Source organism: Solanum verrucosum, unplaced genomic scaffold (assembly GCF_900185275.1).
Source record: "Solanum verrucosum unplaced genomic scaffold, falcon-dt-bn FXZP01000099.1, whole genome shotgun sequence".
In the NCBI taxonomy this organism is placed as follows: domain Eukaryota; kingdom Viridiplantae; phylum Streptophyta; class Magnoliopsida; order Solanales; family Solanaceae; genus Solanum; species Solanum verrucosum.
In genome coordinates, this window is record NW_026020338.1 from 564355 (window position 1) to 587749 (window position 23395).

At 33.0% G+C, this 23395-nt stretch overlaps 3 protein-coding genes across 3 annotated transcripts; 2 read left to right on the top strand and 1 right to left on the bottom strand.

Annotated features, from left to right (window-relative positions):
- Window positions 1-4021: 4021 nt before the first annotated feature.
- Window positions 4022-10225, top strand: LOC125836873 (potassium channel SKOR). Its single transcript, XM_049516026.1, has 13 exons — window positions 4022-4264; window positions 6234-6458; window positions 6560-6623; window positions 6810-7149; window positions 7419-7714; window positions 7806-7886; window positions 7978-8076; window positions 8161-8382; window positions 8608-8796; window positions 8897-8972; window positions 9064-9358; window positions 9626-9747; window positions 9932-10225. The coding sequence occupies exons 1-13, from the start codon at window positions 4029-4031 to the stop codon at window positions 10171-10173; spliced, it is 2487 nt and encodes an 828-aa protein (XP_049371983.1). The 5' UTR covers window positions 4022-4028; the 3' UTR covers window positions 10174-10225.
- Window positions 10226-15646: 5421 nt separating this feature from the next.
- Window positions 15647-19093, bottom strand: LOC125836890 (F-box/FBD/LRR-repeat protein At1g13570-like). The gene is made up of 4 exons (XM_049516049.1): window positions 18995-19093; window positions 16653-17455; window positions 16389-16535; window positions 15647-16279 (listed from the first exon to the last, which is right to left on the bottom strand). Exons 2-4 carry the CDS (start codon window positions 17433-17435, stop codon window positions 15992-15994), a joined length of 1218 nt encoding a protein of 405 aa, XP_049372006.1. The 5' UTR covers window positions 17436-17455; window positions 18995-19093; the 3' UTR covers window positions 15647-15991.
- A 2553-nt stretch (window positions 19094-21646) lies between these two features.
- On the top strand, window positions 21647-23303 carry LOC125836887 (F-box/FBD/LRR-repeat protein At1g13570-like). Its single transcript, XM_049516048.1, has 3 exons — window positions 21647-22494; window positions 22591-22755; window positions 22861-23303. The coding sequence occupies exons 1-3, from the start codon at window positions 21667-21669 to the stop codon at window positions 23140-23142; spliced, it is 1275 nt and encodes a 424-aa protein (XP_049372005.1). The 5' UTR covers window positions 21647-21666; the 3' UTR covers window positions 23143-23303.
- The last annotated feature ends 92 nt before the right edge of the window (window positions 23304-23395 follow it).

Sequence of the window (23395 nt, forward strand, 5' to 3'; positions counted from 1 at the left end):
TTGATGTAAATAATGATTTGAAAAACTAACTAGATATTGTCTATTTACGAAACTCAACAAATATAATTTTCCAAAGTTTTAGTCTAAAACTAAAATAATAATAGTATATTCAGTGTATTTTATATTTGGACATAATATGAGAAAGATAACAAATAGTAACATAAAATTTAAAGAAACATTAACCAAAGAAACAAAAGGAGTATGTGAACCACAATTACTAGCTCATTATATAAAAACTTTACATTAAAGAGTTTGTGCCTTTTTCTAGATCTTGCATGAGAGGTTCATGCAAAAGGAGATGTGAATAAACTCCTTTTTCTCTTTGGGTACATAATAAGAAAATTTCATGACCACAAGATTCAAGTATAATTATCTATATTGAATATAATTAATAAGATATTTAAATCTAAAATCTCTCATGAATTTCCGCCCATTTTTATTAATTACTAGGTTGTGCTCTCCCTCGGACCTTGGTATAGTTTTACCTAAAATTATTTAAATGGTTTTTGTTTAAGCTTATCATAAGCATTTATGCGTTTTTTTTTTCCTACTAGGTATTCAATATTTGCATTAGGATTGGATTAAATCTGAATCACACATTACATGTCCATTTTTGCGAGCGACGCTCCCAACAAGGTGATTAAGCTTATAATTAAAATTATGAAATTTGCTATGAAATTTATCAGTAATTCCTAGTTAATCCATCGTTAAATAGCTCCTAGCTAATTGGACTTTCATATAATCTGTCGCTAATAAATAGTTCAATGAAATTAGCATGAGATTTTTATTGTTTTAGTTATGAAAATTTAATTTTATCCGTCGCTAATTAGTGGTTGATAATTATTAGTCAGTAAATCTCTAACTCCTTCCCATTCCATTTTCATCATCATCTTTTTCATAAAACAATAATGTTAAATTTTATATTAATTTCTTCTGGATAACTCTAACTCTTTCACATAACAAGCCTAATTAGTGTTGGATTAATTAGAATAGCAATTTGTGGTCTTCAACACACTACACTATATAATCTAATTAGCCATGTTAGGTCATGAACAAATTAAATTAGCAGCTAGCATCATATATGGCTGTTAAGCATTACTCAAATTAAATTGTTAAGTGGGTCGAACACTTTCAACTTGGTTTAATTTGTTAATTAGGCCACTAAGTGGGGAGGTTTTCATATGATCACCACCATAAACCTAAAAGACACATTTGAGTTTGATGGTTTTTTAAGTATTGACAGTTAGTGGTTTATGCCTCCTTAGATTTCCATTAGTATAGGCCCATTTGTCATTTGTGGTTTGAGTTCTTTATAAAAAAAATTAATAATTAATCATCTCGTATCCGAACTTCACTAGCCTGACTATTCCTGATTCATGTAGAGTAAAGCCTTAAGGAATTTTTGGGCGCAAGAATATTTGTGAAGATGACAGGGATTTTCAAATCAAACTTCAAGATGATGTGCGGTGTTTTAAGAAAGTCCCCCTACTTAATTCCTATCTAATAAGGTTGAATAAGATTTAGATTAGTCTCATTAAATTTGTTCTCGATGATTCATTCATTCTCGAGGCTCAAACTCCACTATTAAAAAATGTGTTTCCAACGACATCCATCCATAATTGGCACGTTAGAAATGTTTCTGTTAAACTTTCTTTTGAAAATTCTATATATTTGGTGGTGTTTCGATAGGAACGTCGATTAAATCATACTTTTTATAGCGTCGAAGACAGATTTAATTAAAAGTGGAGGAATCTCATCCATCTCATCAAAATATTTGATGGTTTTTTTTCGAGTCTTTAATTTGTTTTAAAATGTTTAGACCTTATATCTTTCTTGTTTATTTATTTTTAAATTAAATATAAAATATAGAGCATAGTTAGTTTTGAAGTTTAATTTATTGTCATTAAAGTATAACAGTTAGTGGTTTATGCCTTCATATATTCCCATTAGCAGAGTTTAAGGGGCTACATTACCTTACTAGAAGTGGAGTTAATATAACCTTTGGGATTAGAAGAACTAATAAGTTATTAAGCAAAAGTAATTAATCAAACATCACTCTCCATTAAGGTTTAATGTGGAGTTTAATTAATTATATCAAGTCAAGCAATAAGATGAAGTTATTTATTTTATATTTATGTGTTCAAGCTAAGAATATTAATTTCATAAGATATAATCTGAACACTTTAGTTTTCTAGCTAATTGGTTGAAGAGGAATTTTTTTTTATACTCAAGTTATAATTGGTTTAGTGTTTTGATTAAAATCTGGATTCGTACAGATTTTGATATTTGCATTGAGACTCGACTAAATTATTCGAATTGACGTAAAAATATCCCACATTATAAGAGGTAATCTTTTGTCAAGAATAAACGAGTACTAATTATCATTCTATCATAATTATATATACTACATAATTTTTTACGATTAACTTCTTATGCCTCGAGATCTGTGTTGGATTCTAGTATAATAGATAAATTACTGTATATTATATAGTTTCGTGTATTGCAAAATTATTCCAATACTATAGGATTTGCAAGTCAAATAAATACAACATCGTACGTCTAAGTTTTTGTTTTATATATCTTCTGACATGATTTTATTTTCAAAAATCAACCTGGCCAATTCGAAATAAGTGAATAATATAATCATTTTATGAACTAATTAGGAGAAAGTAAAATTAAATATGCTCGTAGTAATTAATTTGAACGTATATCTTGATATTACGTGCATCGACATAATAAAACAATTCATTTGTTCCTACATAGGTTCTTTTAAAGAGATTCCTGCTTCTTCGGTGAATATCTTGATAGAAGATATGATTTTTTGAAACTGAAATTTATTAGTACTTAACTAAATACAAGTACAATAAAAAAGATTCTTACTTGTCCAGCTTTTAATGAATCAAGATAGTCGTTTGTTCCAATATAAACAAATGCCATTTCAAAAAATCAAAATCAAAGTTGATAATTATTTTTTGAGCTAAAGCAATAGTTAAAATGGTACGAAAGTTCACATTAGATCAAAATTGGTTAACGGGAAATTAAATAATTACAAATATGGTAAATCTCAGTGGTTCTCTTGTTCCCATGCATCTTTGTTACATAATTCTACGTAATTAAATTCAAATAGCAATATTTATATCATTATAAGTTATTTTAGCCCATCAATACTTATGTTAATTGTAATATTAAAAATAAACTTCTCAAATGTTTTAATACCTTGTTTGGATGGTTGTATTATTAGTCTCGAATAACGATCGATACGTTGTGATTATATCTCTATCTTAACATGTTTTTCTCATTTTATCTTTACTTTTTATAATCTTATTTTAACCTTGACCTACTAGTAGCCATATCCCGTATCTTCTTCTTTTTTTAATTATTATTTATAGATTTATCATTCAAATTGCAGACGAATAACATTATGTAACAACGGAAACAAAATAATCTATCAAAACATTATATTTATTCACTAAATCAATACAATATAATACAATACAATATACAATAATGCATAATTAACAACCTGACCATTTTGTGTTCAAATTCTAAATCATCAAGACGTCGTGGGATGCTTCTGATCAATAGAACGGAGCGTAATGCGCATAAAGATTTAAACACACGTGATGTCACATTTTCCTATATATATCAACTTAAATATTAAACATAAAACAATTTTTTCCAAAATTAAAACTAAAATATGGTATATATTTATTTATTTTTGAGTTGCATATAAATAGCTAGCCATATCCATCTCTTTATCAACAAGTTCATCAAATCTCTCATAAATATCTCTCTCTCTCTATATATAAATAGTATATAATTGAAGCCGTAGATTCTTCTTCCCGCCTGAACTTTCACGTGAACGCTCATCTTCCTTCCCGACTTTCTTATTCGTAGTAAAATCAATCGAATTCTCGAGAAAAATTCTGTTCAATACAATATATACATCAAATTACATTCGAAAACTTCAAATTTTGAATTTCGTATTACGAGAGAGTAAATTGGGATTGAATTGATTGATTGTTAATATGACGAGAGGTGAGGAAGTACTGGAGATAGACATTAATGGAGGTCGAGCAGAGTATGAAATAGAAGATATGAGAGATAAGATGGAATCTTCTAGAGGAAGTCGATTTAAACTCATCGAAAATGATCTCGTCGGAGTTGATTTGCTTAGTCGCCGGAGAAGAAAAATTAGCCGGGAAAGTTTACTCAACGGACTTAAGGATCTCTCACAAGGCTTCGTTATTCATCCTGATAACAGGTCCGTTCAGCTAACTCTCTTTTAACTTTCTCTCTCTAAAACTTAACTTTCTCTATCTACTGTAATTCTACAATGGTGAAAACGTGATAATTTTAACTACTTACTTTTTTTTGCTTGTGAAATTAGAGTCGTCAATTAGAAAAGAAAACCGTTATTTAACTACTTTTTGAAATCTAATTCGTACTTACTATATATAGACAATTATATATTAGCATATAGTTTTTGCCTTTTTCTTTTTGTTATAACGAGATTTTTGCCTTTTTTCTTTTTCTTATAACAAGATTTTCAGATTAATTTGCGCGCATTTCCACTAGTTTTAGGGGTATTTGTTGTCTTTCATCAGCACACGAATTAGATAACTCTGTTTACTAAGATTTTTTGACTTTGCTGGATCCCGTGATGTTCATGGACTACTAGATCATAATTAATTTGTAGCATAATATATAAGCATACTCTTTAACTTGGTCTTATCTGATATTTATGTCTTTCAATTTTGGATGTGGACAAATAAATATTTAAATTTATACAAAGTTAAACATATAGACACATGCGTTTTACGTGGCGCACTACATGTATTATATCACGTAGAACATGTATGTCTACTTGTTCAACTTTATACAAGTTTAAGTATCTGCTTGCGTGTCTACAAAGTTGGAAGACATAGATATTAGCTCAAACCAACTTATTAAAGAACATATTTATATATTATGCCTTAATATATTAAGTAAATTCATTACATGCATTATCTGTATATATATACTCCTTTTGTTTCAATTTATACGTTTTAGCTCTTAGTTTGAAAATAAATTAAATTTTAGAGAGATAAACATATGTATATGGAGTCTAATTATGTTTTGGAGGAAACTACTAAGTAATTGGTTTAGGAGAAATGTTGACTAATTTGACCTTACATATGAGCTTTCTATAAGTAGCAAACCAATATTGACCACATGAACAATTTTGCGTGGCTATATTTGCAACATTTGGTTAGGAAAATCCAAATTTATATTATTAGTTGAATGATTAATATCACTATTACAAAAAAACACAACTTTTTGATTTAATTTAATGGTTGAATTCGTTAAAATTTGGCTCATCGAAAATAAATAAATTTACTTCTTTAACAAAAAAAATGAATCTGTTTCGATGCTACATAATCATCACTTCATCAGACATATCATGCTAAGCTGTATAACTGAAAGCAAAATATCGTAAATTGTCATCTTCTAAATGTAATAATGCGTCACCTAATAATCAGACCTTTTTGAACATAGTTGTACACTTGTACTAGAAATTTATGGTGAGATATGATAGGTTGACGTCTTTAATTAAAAGTTTCGGATTTGAGTTGTAGAAATAAAAAAATATTATATAGTCGTGTTTCCCTATTTAATGAACCTTCATGATGAGAATTGAGATTAGTTGGGATTTCAAAATGGATACTGAAGAATAAGTGGAAAAAGGGGCGAAGCTAGCTGGCGTAAGAAGATTCATGAAAATACACTTTTTTTTAATTATATATATAGGAGATGTCAAATCTTTTTGACTTCTCCGTATGTTTACTTTTTTAAATTTTGAATCTTTTTATGAAATTTCTAAAACCGCCACAACATACCAGCAGGAAGACTGTTTTCGATAGATGGGCCCTCATTCAAGTGAAACATAAAAAATAGGACTAATTTATGAAGTTTCTAAAAGAAGAAACTATATTTTCTTTACTATATCTTACTAATTATTCTAGATAAATGGATACTATACTAAGTTGGTTTATTTTTTATTTGCCTAAATCTTACTAATGTTTTCGATAGACGGAGTTTTTTGATAACTGTGTTGATGTAAGATAACAAATACTCAATGAAATAGTTTTTCCATTATATTTCGCGCCCTTTCATAACAACCTTCTTGTGTTTTAAAATTCTATACTATTTAAGATTGTGTACAAAGATGAACAATCAAAATTTTGATGCAGGTGGTACAGGATGTGGGAAAATTTCATCCTTATATGGTCAATATATTCATCATTTTTCACACCAATGGAGTTTGCTTTCTTCAATGGATTACCAAGGAAACTATTTCTCTTAGACATTTGTGGTCAAATTGTTTTTCTTGTTGATATAGTCATCCAATTCTCTGTTGCATATAGAGATAGTCAGACTTACAAGATGGTGTATAAACGAACCCCTATCGCTCTTCGGTTAGTCTTCTTTTCCCATAAGAACAAAATTTGGGCATACAGAGTTATAATTGATGAAGAGTTTCAATATGTATTGGCTGAGTTTTCTTTGGTTTTTGTAGGTACTTAAAGTCTCATTTCATTTTGGATTTTCTAGGTTGCATGCCCTGGGATATAATCTATAAGGTACCGCGTTTCATTGCTTATGAGTTATGACGATCTTTGACTTGATATGGAGTTTAAGATGCTAACCTTTTTTGGCGTATTGAATAAGTAATAGTGAAAGAACATATAGATGTAATGTTTGAGAAGTTAGTAAATTTGAACTCTTAGCTCTTTTAACCACAATGCTGAGCAATTTGGATTTATCAGGCTGTTGGCAGCAAAGAGGAAGTGAGATACCTTTTATGGATTCGGTTGAGCAGGGCGCGTAGAATTACTTACTTTTTCCAGAAGATGGAGAAAGATATTCGGATCAATTACCTCTTCACGAGGATTGTAAAACTTATCACTGTAGAACTCTACTGCACGCATACAGCAGCCTGCATTTTTTACTTTTTGGCGACTACGCTGTCTGAACAACAAGAAGGTTATACATGGATTGGTAGTTTGAAATTGGGAGATTATAGCTATTCAAACTTCAGAGATATTGATCTTTGGACGCGATACACTACTTCAATGTATTTTGCCATTGTTACTATGGCAACTGTTGGTAAGTTTATTCCCCCTTCATTTGCAGTGCTCGTCTTTAAAGTTCTATTCCACTGTTGTTTCGCGTGCACATTTCATTCTTTTGGATGTTTGAAAGAGGATACTAGTGATGTTTGTGGAATCTACATAACATGAGTTGTTAGAGAGTGATTTGCTTTAGTTAGTACTCTTTCTTGCAAAGTTACACATAATCTTATCATTTTTTTCTAGAGATTTTTTATAGCAATTTCATCTTACTAATAGTTTCAGATATCTGTTTTTATCTTACAGGTTATGGAGATATACATGCTGTCAATTTGAGGGAAATGATATTTGTCATGATTTACGTCTCTTTTGATATGATTCTTAGTGCTTATTTGATCGGTAACATGACAGCTCTAATTGTGAAAGGATCAAAAACTGAACGATATAGGGATAAGATGACGGATCTATTGAAATATATGAACAGAAATAGACTCGGAAGGGACATTCGTAATCAAATAAAAGGTCATTTGCGATTACAATATGAAAGTGCTTACACTGATGCAGCTGTTCTCCAAGATATTCCAATCTCTATCCGAGCCAAGGTAAGACAACGTGCAGTTTACTATTAGTGCCGACTCATGTTATATTCGTTGGTAGTTCCATGACAAACACTTTTCAACTTTTTTTTTGCAGATTTCCCAGAATTTATATCAGTCTTACATAGAAAATGTTCCACTTTTTAAGGGCTGTTCCTCGGAGTTCATAAGTCAAGTAGTAAGTAACTTCTTTTGTGATTGTTCATTCGCAGAACATTCATTATGTGTTCTGCATATTACTGATATTGGATACGGTTAATTTTCTGCAGGTAACTCGAGTTCATGAGGAATTTTTCCTCCCTGGAGAAGTGATAATGGAGCAAGGCAATGTAGTAGACCAGCTATATTTTGTCTGTCATGGTGTTCTGGTATGATATATGTTCTATTTGATGTTCAATTGAAGTTTTCCTAGTAAGTCAAGAGTGCTCATTGTATTTTTTGAAAAAATCCAGGAGGAAGTTGGTATAGCGAAGGACGGATCAGAAGAGACAGTGTCACTTCTTGAGCCTAACAGCTCATTCGGAGACATTTCCATTGTTTGCAACATTCCTCAACCATATACAGTTCGTGTTTGTGAACTATGCAGGCTCTTACGTATCGATAAGCAGTCATTTGCCAATATTCTGGAGATTTATTTTCATGATGGAAGAAGAATCTTGAGTAATTTACTACAGGTAAGGGAAATGAGACTCAACCTTTTTACTGAAAATTTAGAAATCGTTTTCTTTCACTCATATAACTATCTGGTTTAGTTCATCAACAGAGGGGAGCAATTTACTTACACGATACTTAGTTCACATTCATAAAAGCATCTAATGAATTATGAGTTCAAACCGTCCCATGTCATCTACCCTTCTTTTTGCTTTGTTGGTATGAGTCTAAATAGTATTGAATGACAGGGAAAAGAATCTAATCTCCGCGTGAAGCAACTAGAGTCGGATATTGCACTCCATATAGGGAAGCATGAGGCAGAGCTTGCTTTGAAAGTGAATAGTGCAGCTTATCACGGTGATTTGCATCAGCTGAAGAGTTTAATTCGTGCTGGAGCTGATCCAAACAAGAAAGATTATGACGGAAGATCACCTCTTGTATGAGTTTATTCAAATATATACAAAACAAGTGATTCTAACAGAATACTTAAGTTTGAACACTGCAAATTTCTCCTAATCAATGTTTGCTTTTAAACAGCATCTTGCAGCATCGAGAGGCTATGAAGACATAACTCTTTTCCTCGTCCAAGAAGGCGTTGATATTAATGCTCCAGGTATATTTCTTACGTGAGTCTGCTTCACCTGCAACGAGTACTTGTTCGTGCAAATGTTCATTGTTACTTAATGTTGCTATTTACCATATAGATAAATTTGGCAACACACCTCTGCTTGAAGCAATCAAGAGTGGACATGATCGCGTTGCTTCATTACTTGTTAAGGAAGGGGCCTTATTGAACATTGAAAATGCTGGTAGCTTCCTATGTATGGTTATAGCAAAGGGGGATTCAGATTTATTACGAAGGCTATTATCAAACGGTGTTGATCCAAACAACAAAGACTATGATCAACGAACGCCACTTCATGTTGCTGCTTCTCAAGGTCAATACTCAATGGCAAAGTTACTTTTGGGAGCTGGTGCTTCTGTTTTCTCAAAGGATAGGTACAATTTTAATCTTCATTAATATCTTTTCGAATTGACTTCTTGAATGAAACATCATGGTAGCTAATGATGACATGAGTTGAACTTAAACGAAGAAACACATCAGTAAGATATCATATAGCCGACCTCAACTTGTTTAGGACTACCACATAGTCGTTTCTATATTGTTTAAGCATCATGGTAGCTCTTGTGTTGAAATTCGACATTGTACAAGCAGAGTATCGTGAACGTCTACTAAATATTAGTTGAATCTTTGTCATGTTTCAGATGGGGAAATACTCCAGTTGATGAAGCTAGAGTAAGTGGAAACAAGCAAATGATCAGTCTTTTAGAAGAAGCAAAATCTGCTCAATTATCTGAATTCCCTGATGTTCCACATGAGATCTCAGGTACTACTTCGTGTAATCGAATCAAAGATTTGAACTTTATAGTTTCAGGATGCCATTAAACCTGCTGACCATCTACAACTTGTCGATATTCAGTATATTTCTTTAAGACATATACAAGGTCCGAGCAAAAGCTACTAGATTTGACAATATAGTCTTCTTGACATTCTTTCTGGTACAATGACAGATAAATTGCGTCCGAGGAAATGCACTGTGTTTCCTTTCCATCCATGGGAGTCTAAAGATGTGAGAAAACATGGTGTTGTCCTGTGGATACCTCAGACAATCGAGGAGCTCGTTACAACAGCATCAGAACAACTCGATTCCCCATCGAGCTCTTGTATATTATCAGAAGATGCTGGTAAAATTCTTGATGTAGATATGATTGTTGATGGTCAAAAGTTGTACTTGATCAATGAATCAACTTGAGTTTTCCTTTTCCTTCATGTAATTCTTGTTGTATCTCTTGTACGTAGCTTTTGTTGTGTTTGTAAATATTTGTTCCACTAGAGTGAAGATGAATAAAACTCTCTTCAAGTTGTAGTTCTAATCCTCACATTATATTGTATACGTTTTATGTTGCTCGGACTCTTCAAAAGTGTTGACACGCTCATTTCTGATCCTCCAAAAGTTTGTGCGGTTTTGGAGGATTAAACTTGATTGAGACAACATTTTTGGAGAGTCCGAGCAACATAACGTATGAAAAGGTTCAGAAGTGAGTATCTCCTTGTTAAGGGTGATCTTATAAATCATTTTTGGAGAGCCCGAGCAACATAATATCAATCAGTTGTACCTTATAGATTATATTTGCAAAAGTTAATCAGAGGCGGAGCTACAATACTATGTACGATCTTCTGACAAACTGGTAGCTTTTGTTTTTAAATATGTAAAAATACTTAATTGCGAAGTCAGTAACTAAAAATCCATGTGGAATAATATTCTTGACATATATTATTAAAAGTATGCTAATCTGCAAAAGGAAGCTTCTTAATCTCCTTGCTATGGTCTTTGCATGGAGTCAACATGATTGTGACTTGATTAAACTTTTCCAATTACACACGGTTTGAAATTTGTGCCACACTTTTATCATCCATGTCGTGTCAGTAAAAATTTATTCACACTAGATTTTATGTCAAATTCTATTAATTTACTATGAAAACATGAGTTCATTAACGATAGTTTAGTAACGACAATATATATCACATACTACGTGTCATTGAGTTGATGTAAACATGAAAATAAATTTGAACAAGAGAAGCACAATGATCAAATTCATAAGCTCATTAAACAAATTTCTGCTTCAATTTTTCAAAACCATATACTATAAGTAATAATTATCACAAGTCTTGCAGTAGCTACCTAACAATCTAAGAGAAAATAGAAAAATTAGTACAAAGAGAAACTATTTATACTTCACGATATTACATTTAATATGCATATGCTTTAAAAATTAAAAAAATTACAAGAAATAAGAGACTCCACAAGGAGTAGTTTTGAATTTTTGATCCAGCTGAACAAAATCTTTTTAAAATGATATATATTATCTATCGGACATAAATTCTAGTCGTGATATGTACATACAATTAATTTTGCTTATAAGGCAAGACTTCAAAACATTTCAAGAAGTTACAGATAATAAAGATAGTATTTGGACATGACACAATTGAGCAACTCAGATTTGTCTATTAGTCAAATCTTACGATCAATTGAGTAGGTTCGAGCTCTTGCCTGATAGACAAAACTAATTTATGTCTACGTCCGACGGGCAACAAAGATCATTTTTAATTTTCTCTTGAAAATCTCATGCCCCTTTGATGTGTTGAACTTGTTGAAAATGTTTTTGAGCTGCTACATTACTAGAATTTGCTATATCATCATTGATTTCCCTATCAATTGATTGTGTATTATCATTCTCATGATTTTCATTAATAAAACTCTCATGACAAAGAAATATGAAAAGGGTGTTCATAAAACAACCCAAAATTGGAATTTTTGATAGAACATGTGTAGTTTGTTGAAGATTCATGGTGATTTTTACTCTCAAAATGAAAATTTGTAAAATGTTTTTTGTTGAATGAAGAATTAAGGCAAGTGTTTTTCTTGAAAATTGTGAAGAGAATTGGATTAATTTATAGATGGAATTATTGGTGGGACCACAAAAAAAGTTTGAAATATGGTCCATTAATTTTCTTAATTTACTTGGTAAACAAGTCCAACTTTCTTGTGACTTTTCAACTTTTTTTTTGTAAAGTATATTTTTATGTTTGGTAACAATAACTTAATTTTAAAATACTTATTTTACTTTTAATAAAATAATTTTAGTCACACAAATATTAATAGTTTATTTTATACTATAAATTTAAGATTTTTTTTTCTTTCTTAAATTTCATGTTAAGTTAAACTATATCATATAAATTAGACTGAGTGATTCAAAATGTGAGGCAAAAGATAAAAAATCAAATTGAGGTGGCCACTAATATCTTTTTTTCCAAGTATTAAAAAAAAGAGGTAAGAAAATGACAAAAGAAAGTGGGACGTGGTCATTTGGGAACCAAGCAAATTAAGTAAAATAATGGACTATGCTTTCGAATTTTAGTAAAATAAAATGAAGAGGAATTTTTCGATCGATAAGAGCATTATATGATACACGACTTTTTAAAATTAAAAATAAAATTTTGAGCATTTTGATTCGCTTCGTTAACGTGTGCTTCATATTAAGGCTATTAGATATGCATTTTATACTAAATAATTTATATTTCACTTTTATCGTATAAAAATTTAATTTTTTTTATCTATATATTCGTGATTTATAATTGTTAGTCTTGAACGTATATATATATATATTTTTTTTTTTTCTCCATTTATCTTTTTGAGTTAAACTCTTGCTTTATTTACGCATAAAACCCAATAGACCTTAGAGGTTTGTTGTGTTTTTCGCTTTTGATAACACGGGTCTTCAACAATCAATTTCTATGGTGGGGTTACGAAGAAGTGGAGATATGTGTCCAAATCTTGATAGATAGAGTTATCTAGTATATGTGTTGATGAGAAGTAACAGTTATCTGATGAAATTAGTTGAGATGTAGATAGACTTAGCCCCTAGGCCTACACATTATTTTTAGAAGTAAGATCTTTTCCCTTGTTTCAACACAATAACATATCCGGAGTAATACGATAAATCGGGTCTAAGAAAAATAAAATGTATAGACTTTACCTCTACTTTTGCGAATAGAGAAATTATTTCGAATAATATACCCTATTTCCTTTCCAAGATATACCTCCTCAATTTAACATGTATTAGTGTGTCATGACAACTTAGTAATTTTAATAATTTTCACAAATTATGAATTCATGTTTATAAAATAAAATAAAAAATATAACTTAAAATATTTAAATTATATGTCCAAACAAATTACAACTTAAATAAGCTTTATTTCAAATCAATGAAGTCCAAACGACACCTAAATATATACATGGACAAGGCCTAGCTTCACTCTATGTTGTTTTTCCCAATTCATTTCTCCCTCTGGCGACTGAGATTCAAGATACTCAAAAGGGTATTTTTTATTTTTTTAGCGAACGAATTGAGCTACTAAGATTTTTGTGTTTGTTGCATTTATACAGCTTCTTATGCTTATTTTTATGAGTTAAAATGAATAGATTTTTGTTTTTCCTTATTGTTAAAGATGATGAATGATAAGAGCTTAGAAGAAGAAGAAGCAAATATAATGTGATTCTAGGTTTCTACTTTTTGGAACTCACAAATGTATTGTGGAGTATTAATGGAAGGTGTTTATGTTGCTCAGACTCTTAAAAAATGCTCTTGAGTCGAGGATCTATCGAAAATAGACTCTAACAACCTCTGAGGTAGGGTTAAAGGTATGCATATACCTCTAGCCCCCTCAAACCCTACTTTGTGGGATTACACTGAGTATGTTGTTGTACTCTTAAAAAATGTTACAGGTTTGTGTCAATCCTCCAAAAAGTAGTACTCACTTTGCTTCCATTTGTTTGTATTACTTACATTTTTAGTTCCTTTAGAAAAAAGAATGTCTTTTTCCTTATTTGACCACTCTTTAATTCTAATTTTCTAAATGACACGTTTAAGACCACAAATGAAAGGGCATTTTGGTACATTTTACATATTTTAGTTTAAGACGACACGATTCAAAAGTTTTCTTTTCTTTCTTATACACCGTACCAAGTCAGAACAAGACAAACAAATTGAAACGGAATGAGCACATTTTTGGTAGATTCGACATGGTGCGACATCATTTTTTGCGAGTCCAAGTAACATAACTTGTAAGAGTGCAACTAACTATACATGGATTTGTTTGTTGGTGTATATCCATGTTATTATGGCAAGGCAAATTAGAGTCAGTATAACATAGATATTAAGAGGAAGTAGTTGTATGAATCATACAACATACAGTATGATTTCAACTAGAATACACCTTTATTTCTTATGTAGAATGTGAAAATAGTTCTGTTCTGATAATTTGGAGATCACTTACTTTGCTTATTTTCTACAGCTTCTTGGTGATTATTAGGATGCCTCTTAAGGGAAGAAGGCGTTGTCGAAGTTTACCTCCTGACATCCTTAGCAACCTTCCTGATAATATAATCGATGTCATTCTTATGCATTTGCCTTGTAAAGATGCTATGAGGACAAGCATCTTATCGAAGAAATGGAGGTATCATTGGTGCAGACTTACAGAATTGACACTTGATCAATCTCATTGGAGTACAAAAGAGGATTTACTAGATCCTACTGTTAAATTTTCGAAGATTGTTTACCAGCTTTTAACCCTTCATGAAGGACCTATTAATAAGTTTACCATCAACATTGCTGAGTTGAGAAGCTGTCCTGAGATTGATTTCTTCATATATTTTCTCTCTAGGAATGGCATTCAACATCTTGTTCTTCACCTTCCACGGAATGAAGATGAACTGAACATATTGCCTTCTTCACTTTTCACATGTTCGAGGCTGAAATGCAGCTTCTCAAGCTTTTGTTAGCCAAGTCCCCAGTGTTGGTGAGAGTGATTATCGATTCATATTCACGCCCCAAAAGAAGATCAAAGATACTTGCTAAGGTATCAAAATTTTGGCATGCATCACCTAAAGTTGAAGTAATCTATCATGATCTCATAGCAGAAGTATATTTGAAGTTGAAATTAATAGATGGAAACAAATGTTGGTGTAGTAGTAGTACTATAACATTGTGTTTTGATGTGAATGTCTGTTTGGGAACATGAGCATTTCTGGATGAATGTTTTGATTAGTTTGTTTTGTTAGCCAAGTTCCCAGTCTCTGTTCATGAATGATTTTGTTGAATGTGACATACTCGTGTTGATTCTCTGCAATATGTGATACTCCACCTGAACTGATAATTGAGGTGTGAAACTACGGAAAAAAAAGAAGATATTTCATGTGTGGTTTAAGGTGAGGAAACACACTATCAATTTTTTTCTTGTTTTATTCACGTGGCTCGAATACAAAATCTTTGATTAAAAGTGAAATGATCCCATGAGCCATTTCAACAACAAATTAATTCAGAGGGGCTTGAGATTATTAACCAGTTGTTTTGAAGATAAAAATAACTTTTAGCAGAAATATAGTCGTATAGTCATGTGATCAGGAGGGTCACAGATTCAACTTGTGAACTAAACTCAATATACATATAGATTCTAAGAATATAATTGATTTCTCTCGTCGATCCAAATAATCATATTGAAATGATAAATCTCCATGTCAAACATCCAATAAATAACATATTACCAATAAGAGATGCGATGGAACATTTATCGCACTTTAATCAGAGATCTTGAATTTGAACTACAAATCCAAATTAGTAAAGCTAGTGGGCACTCAATGGTCAAAACCAAAATAAAAGAACAAATAACATAACTAATTTTTTAATAAAAAGAAGCTTCATAACACTCTAGATTTAAAGGAAAATCAATGCTAATGTCTTTTAGTTCTTCAACAATGGAGCATGAAAAGTGCAAAGCTCTACCTCCATTTGTTGGGTCCGAAAGAAGCATTAGAAGGCGCGTTACTCGCGCTTTGGAGGCTAACAAACCTACGTAAACTAGGTGTACGACCCAAAACCGAGTCATTACACAAAGAGTAAAGAACAAACACACCTCAGATACCATTGAAAATAAACAACCATAGTGCAGATTCATATCCAAGCCTCAGACCTCTTTATCAAGCCAAAAACATCCATACCCCCGACTCGTTTTCATTTCCTTTCTAGCTGACATTCAACTTTAGCTTTACCTGATGCCCGCTGAAATGTTGTTAACTCTGCAAGTATCTTGACACCTTTTTCTTCGTCTACCAATTGTAGGTCGGGCTCAACTAGCATTTTCACCAGCATCGGAGATTTGGCCAATAGAAGCTTGATCAGCGCCATGTCAAGCTTTGTGCCTATTATTCCTACAACCTTAGCCATCTTAAGGTAATTCAATGTCACATCTGAGAAGCTCGCAGAAACTTCATTAACTTTATTATCTGATTCTATAGACACCTAAGAAAGATAAAGAAGGTTGAAGATCTAATGAGTACGAGGATAAGTCACCATAACGTATGAACAGCAGATACAAAAGAAAAAGAGAAACATAAACATCATAAAGAACCTGCACTTCAAGATGTTGTAAGCATGGGGAGCTTCGTATCAAGCAAAGAGCACATGAAAGATCAGTTAACTCATCCAGTGATACGTAAAGACGTTTAAGATTGTTAAGAGCAGAGGAAAGCCTTCTTGGTACTAAAGCAGTCAAAAACTACAAAGAACAAATGAAAAACCAAGATGACTCAAAGCCTAAAAGATGAAGATGTAAATATACCAATTTTAATGAAATTGCATCGGCATTAATATGAAGTTCTGAAGCAACATTTACCTGGAAACTTCCGTATTCCAAGTGGAGATGCTCAAGAGAAAGAAGCGGCTGAAAAAAATTGTCAAGATCACATTTTTCTGATTCCTCAAAAGATTCTCCATAGAAAAGAGAGAGTTTTACAAGATGCGGAGAATTTTTTAAGGAGATATATTTTATACAGCCTAAGAAGTCGAAGGATCTCAACTTGGGAGCTCTTATTTGAAAGTGGTTCATGGAATCAAAGAATTTCAACACTAGCTTCTCAAGCAATGGGCTAGAAGAGATTAAACTTTCTAGTGATCTGGAAGAAACTGATACATGACACAGTTCCAGGCTAATTAACATATTGAACCCTTCGAAGGCCGGTGGAGGACATATTTGACAATTTTGGAGGGTCAAGTGACTCAACTGCAAACACGTGAAAAATGAAGAAGGCAGTTTGAGTCGGTTCCATTCTGAAAATTGAAGAACGAGATGCTGAATGTCTTTCCTAGAGAGGAAATGTAACAAGCTGCAAATCTTAGGATACTTTTTCAGTTTAGACATGGAAAGGGTGAAATGAGTAATCGGTCCTTGATGAAGGGTCAAAATGTTGTACATAATGGTTGTAAACCTAATAGAAGGAGATAGTAAGTTATCTGTTGTCTTCCAAAGTTCATCATCAAGCGTCAACTGTGGAAGTTTGCTCCACTTGTACCTCCATTTCTTCGATAAGATGCTTGTCCTCACAGCATCTCGCAAAGGCAAAGGCATCAAAATGGCATTGATAACATTCTCAGGTAAATCGGTAATCTCAGGAGGCATTGTACAACACCAGTAGTAATCTGCAAGAAAACAAACAAGAGCACAAAGTTAAGTAATCTCCAATTATTTGCATATAGTAAACAGACGACAGTGATCCATCTCTTCTAAGTATCAATGAATTGCATTCTTTAGAGCAAGAATACCTTTCTACAAATACTTCAAGAATACAGACTTGTTATCGGAAAGGAAAAGTCAACACATACACGAGAATCATAGTGCCTTTTACCAGCATTTGGTAAATTTCACTCTTAAAATCAGCTTTGTAATTGTTCCACAGCTTTAGCTGGATTTGACATCAAATCAGCTACTACTAGATTCCCGAAGACCTAACACTTACATTAGAATAACCTAAATATCAGGTTAAGTTCTATTATATATTACCAATAAAGGAAATGTACCATAACTCAGCTCACCTAAAAGCAGTTAAAAGAAAATTTTCAGCTTACCAAGACCTAAGATTTTTGGTGAAGATCAAAGAGGTGGAGTTACCTTTTCCCGAGATTGTTGCCAAATGCCCTTCTTTAAGTACTTTTGCCTAGGGTCTGTTTTATTCTTTTCCTCACCCAAGGATGTAGCCTATCGGTTAGTGAAGGTGAGATGAAAACCATAGGTGATTAGGTTCAAATCTAGATTTAGGTGATTTTAATAGAGTTCACAAGTTCCAAAGAAATAGTCAAGGCACAAAAGTAAGCCAGGGAAACTCCATTTAAAAATGGGAAGAATAACTCCCTGTCTCGTTTCTAATTTAATTTTTTTCTTATAGTCCGAATCCTCAGTCAATTCACTAGTCATGGTGTTTTCGTAATCCAAGAATTTTCCATATTGTTTTCTTTAAATGGTGGTGTTTGGACCAGCTTAAGCACGTCTCGACTACTCCACTCACCACCCCACCCACAACCCACACGTACCAGGTAGCTCCCGGTCTCATTTCTAAAATAAAGATTCAATTTTTTTGGTAATCCAATTCCCCACTCCAAACAATAGTCTAGGTGTTTTTGCAATCCAAGAATTTTCCATGTTTTCTTTAAATGGTGGTGTTTGGACCAGCTTAAGCACATCTCAACCACTCCACCCCAACCCACAACTACCGGGTAACTCCATCCACCCGAGCTTAAGTACATCTTAACTATTCCACTCACAACCTACCACCCCACAACCCACAAGTACCAGGTAACTCTATCCACCCGAGCTTAAGCACATCTCAATTCCCAACTATTCCACCCACCACCCCACAACCCACAAGAACCAGGTAACTCTGTCCACCCGAGCTTAAGCACATCATGACTATTCCACCCTCAACACACAAGTATCAAGTAACTCTGTCCACCCAAACCTTGGACAAAATATGAGAAAACCATTGGTTCTTTATTTTATAATTAGAATTTTCCACATAGTACTTCTCTATAATCATTTACTTCCACAAAGATTCAATTTTTATTGACTTAAAGAAAGAACACAAGCACAAACCCAAAGGAACCAACCACTAAAACAAAAGTAAATTTTCTGATATAAAAACACACAATAAACACATATATAATAGAAGAAGACTTATCGTTTACCAAGCAAGAAGATGGCTGATGATATAAAATCCAAAAAAGATTGAATCTTTGCCTCTCTTCTCAAAAACCCTTGTGACTACTCCTCTTCTTTAGCTCTTTTAGGGCAAAATTTTGTACTTTCTTCTGATTTTTTTGGGGAGAAATAGGGGAGAGAGACCTCAATTTTAAGCCACGTGTCCATTTGTGGCAAATTTACATTTTTAACCTTATTCTGTGCTCACTTTTTATTTTTGTGCTTACTGTCTTGTAAGATAAATTTATATTCCGACGAAATTCGCCATTGTCGCCGCCGGCCAGAACTTCGATTTCGAGGCTTGAGGTAAAGTCATTAAATAATCAATTGATATTCTTCATTATTTTTGAGTAATGAAGACAATATATATATCGAATTTCATATGAAAGTTTGCCCCTTTTGTTCTTCTCAAAATCTCATTTGCTTGTTGGTTGCTTTTGTGCACTCTCCCTGTTTCAATTTGTTTGTTTGATTTTGAGTTGACACGTAATTTAAGAAAGTAAATAAGACTTTTTGAATCCTGTGGTATTAAATTAAATATGTTAAAAATGTAGCAAAATGCTCTTCAATCCTGTGGCATATGTGGAAAGTTCGAAGTGAAGAGTGAAAGAAACATTCTTTTTGAAACAGATTAAAAAGTAAAGTAAGTTAGTGGTGTCGAATTCACATTGTGGTTTTGAATTTTGATGGTTTGGTTTTGAGTTTCTACTTAGAAACACAAGGGAATGAGGATAGTTTTAGTAAGCACATAGTTGTTGAAAATTGCCTTGAATCTTCTGAACCTAAATATTCTCATAATTTATGAGTTTTTGTACTTATCTTGGACGAATGCTTGTTGAGTCCTCTTCATCTGCTTGTTTTTTTTTTTTTTTACTTCCAAAAAACGCATATTTAGGTGTATTGAGAGCATAGTGTTACCCGAAATTGAATGTAAGCTTTTAAAAGCCCTGAATCTACTGAAGACATTTTGTTAGTGTTTAACTTATCAAAGTCTATCAAAGATAAATGAATCAAATAGTTGGTTTTAGGGGAAATGGTAGCTGTTGGATTTTCTGAGAATGTTCTTAGAGTTTAGGATGATAATTTGCAAAAGGCTACAAATTTTATTCATAACGAGTAGGACATGCTAATCATCCTCTTCGCTATCATGTGCTACTTCAATGTCATTCTCTTCTTTGTGTGGATTGCGACCCCAACCATAATCATCACAATTAAGTCCAAGGTTCTCTGCAAGCTCTCTAATCTCTTGGCTATAGTCGAGAAAATTGCTCACTTTACTTGACAACATATGGCCTCCCTATAGTTGGATAATAATTTAACGTTTCTGTCAAATGCTTTGGAAAGTCCTTGCCACTCTTGAATAGTTAGGTATAATGGACCAGAAGAGTCGTGATGCAATTTTTTGTTCTCCATACTCTTATAGATCTCCTTTCTAAAACTTCACGTCTACCGATGCATGAAACCCAACAAGTGACTTTTCCATTTCAAGAATTTCTTTATACAAAAGCTGAATTACTGCTATGTCATCTGTCTGTCCATGTGTTTCTGTTGGCAATTGAGTGAAACCGTAAAAGGAATATCAGCTGCCATGTCATGAAATGGCAAGCCTCTGTAGCAACAAGCATTTCCACTTGGGGTATGCCAAAAAATATGATTCGGTTTTCTGTTCTTTTGATTTTTTTCCCTTTAGACCCACAAATGCATTTTGTGAAGTATTGATGGAAGGTGTTCTTGCTGTGAGAATGATATTAATGGATATTAAGCTCTGGTATATATATAGTAGGGGTGCGTGGAATTATCCCGTATGGGTATGTCTAAGTTTTCTTCATATATTTTGAAGAATCGGCAAGAAATATTCTTGCTCGTTATCATACCGTTTGACATGGTATCTCAAGGAAAATTATATATCCAAATAATCAAGAGGAAATAGTTCACAGATTCAATACTTAATATCAAGAACAATTGTACTCCCTCCGTTCCCATTTAAGTGTCTTAGTTTGACTAGGCACGGGGTTTAAAAAATAAAGAGAAACTTAATGTGTCTAGCATACTAAAATGTCCTTTGAATCTTGTGGTTATAAACTTGTCATGTAGGATATTTGAACTGTCAACTCACTAAATATAGAAAGGGACACTCTTTTTGGGATAGAACAAAAACAAAAGTAAGACACTTAAGTTGGGACGGAGGGAGTGTATTTTCGTTTAGTCTTTGGTGCAACATTGCTCCCTTTGATGTAAATGATAGTAACACCATTGTTGACTTTCTTAGATCATTACACAACTTGTGATGTTTGCACATTTTGGTTGCAACTTTTGCTCACCATTTCCTTTATGCTGGTATTATAATAAAAGTTACTCATTACCTGTCAAAAGAAAAAAAAAGCGATATTGACTGTTTTATTTTCAACTAGAATGCACCTTTACGTCTTATGTTGATTTGACAATGTGAATAGTTGTTCTGTCCAGATAGTTTGAAGATTCCTTACTTCATATTGTTGTTTATTTTCTATGGGGTTTTGGTGATTATTGCTATAAGTGATCCTTTTGTTCTTGTGTTGATTTGACTACGTGAATAGCTGCCCTGTCCAGATAGTTTGGAGATTCCTTACTTTGTATTATTGCTTATTTTCTACAGGTTCTGGCTGTTAAGTGTTACGTGATGCCTCCTAAGGGAAGAAAGCATTGTCGAAAGTTACCTCCCGACTTCCTTAGCAACCTTCCTGATAACGTGATCGATGTTATTCTGATGCGTTTGCCTTGTAAAGAAGCTGTGAGGACAAGCATCTTATCAAAGAAATGGAGGTATCACTGGTGTAGAATTACAGAGTTGAATCTTGATTCATGTCTTTGGGAAACAAAAATGGATAAGCTATACCCTACAGTCAAATTTACGAAGATTATCTACCAGATTTTGTCTCTTCATGAAGGCCCAATTACTAAGTTTAGCCTCGACATTGCTGTTCTGAAAAGCTGTCCTAATATTGACAACTTCATACATTTTCTGTCTAGGAATGATATTCAACAACTTGTTCTTGAGCTTCCATGGGGTAAAATGTACAACCTGCCTTCTTCACTTTTCACATTTTCGCTGCTGAGTCATCTAACTCTTCATAATTGCGTAATACATCCTCCATCGGACTTTCAAGGATTTGATAAGTTAATTAGCCTGAAACTATGTGATGTCACTATCTCTCCTGAATTGCTCGGAAGTTTAATATCTCAATGCCCGTTGCTTGATAAGTTGGAGCTGGAAATATCGGAAGATTCACTTTCAGATGTGATAGAAATTAATGCCCCCAAGCTGAGATCTTTTGATTTCACAGGCAATATAACTTTTATCTGTCTAATGAATGTACCTCTTCTGGCAGAAGTATCTCTGAGCTTATATCAGGGTTCTTCTATGGAGGCAGATAATTTCTTTTTTGCAATGTTTTTCGAGTCGTGTACTGCTCTCGAGAGACTCTTCTTGCACTTCAATGGTTCTGAGGTAGATAATCTTTTATTACTTCATTTTTAGAGCTTTAACATATGGAATTTCTTTTGGGCTGACTCATCTTGAATTTTGGTATTATTTTTTCCATAGATACAGCCTGAAGATGATGACGAAGTAGCTACGAGGCTTCCCTTTGATGTTAACTGTGTCAAATATCTTTACCTACGTTTTCTTTTTCTGGAGGAGTCATATGACCTCTCACATGTTCTTTGCTGTATAAGAAGCTTCCCATATTTAGAATATCTCGAAATACAGGTTCTTAGTGCTTTGACTCTTTTCCTTCTTTCTAATCTTGTATTATTCTTCGTATTTGTTAGATCCTGAATAATCTGAGAAGTGACTTATTGTTATCTTTCTTAGGTTGGCTTTGGAGATGATGGTAATATAGAATCCCTTGAACTCGAACATTTCACAGATTTGACATTAAATCACCTCAGGGAAATTAAGGTAGAACGCTTTGAAGGAACTCCGCCTGAGATGCAACTTCTCAAGCTTTTGTTAGCCAAGTCCCCGGGATTGGTTAGAATGCTAATTGATACATGGATTCCAGATGATACTATTGTATCAAGACCAGGTGCATTCACTGAGGTATCAAAATTTTGGCGTGCATCGCCTAAAGCACAAGTAGTCCATAAATCATGATCTTTGTCGTTGTATAGTGCATCACCTAAACCCGAGTTTCTGTAATAAGATACACAGACAGTGAAGAATCTGTTATGAACATGAGCATATCTGGATGAATGTTTTGATTAGTTTGTTTGTAATAACATTAGTCATTACATGTTAAGGAATTTTTACATTTAGTGTCTGCTTCATGATTGATTTTTGGAGTGATAGATTCGTGCAAAAGTAATAGCCTGCTGCTCCCAACTTACGGGGGCTTGCGAGCAGTTCA

What these genes read in the sequence shown, in the direction of transcription:
- LOC125836887 (XM_049516048.1), top strand. Translation starts at nt 21,667, where the DNA reads ATGCCTCCTAAGGGAAGAAAGCATTGTCGAAAGTTACCTCCCGACTTC. An exon ending in TGCACTTCAATGGTTCTGAG is followed by an intron (nt 22,495 to 22,590) that starts GTAGATAATCTT and finishes TTTTTTCCATAG; the next exon opens with ATACAGCCTGAAGATGATGA. An exon ending in TAGAATATCTCGAAATACAG is followed by an intron (nt 22,756 to 22,860) that starts GTTCTTAGTGCT and finishes TATCTTTCTTAG; the next exon opens with GTTGGCTTTGGAGATGATGG.
- LOC125836890 (XM_049516049.1), bottom strand. Translation starts at nt 17,435, where the DNA reads ATGCCTCCTGAGATTACCGATTTACCTGAGAATGTTATCAATGCCATT. An exon ending in TGGAATACGGAAGTTTCCAG is followed by an intron (nt 16,536 to 16,652) that starts GTAAATGTTGCT and finishes TGTTCTTTGTAG; the next exon opens with TTTTTGACTGCTTTAGTACC. An exon ending in TACAACATCTTGAAGTGCAG is followed by an intron (nt 16,280 to 16,388) that starts GTTCTTTATGAT and finishes TATCTTTCTTAG; the next exon opens with GTGTCTATAGAATCAGATAA.
- LOC125836873 (XM_049516026.1), top strand. Translation starts at nt 4,029, where the DNA reads ATGACGAGAGGTGAGGAAGTACTGGAGATAGACATTAATGGAGGTCGA. An exon ending in CGGAGTTCATAAGTCAAGTA is followed by an intron (nt 7,887 to 7,977) that starts GTAAGTAACTTC and finishes AATTTTCTGCAG; the next exon opens with GTAACTCGAGTTCATGAGGA. An exon ending in TCTGTTTTCTCAAAGGATAG is followed by an intron (nt 9,359 to 9,625) that starts GTACAATTTTAA and finishes GTCATGTTTCAG; the next exon opens with ATGGGGAAATACTCCAGTTG.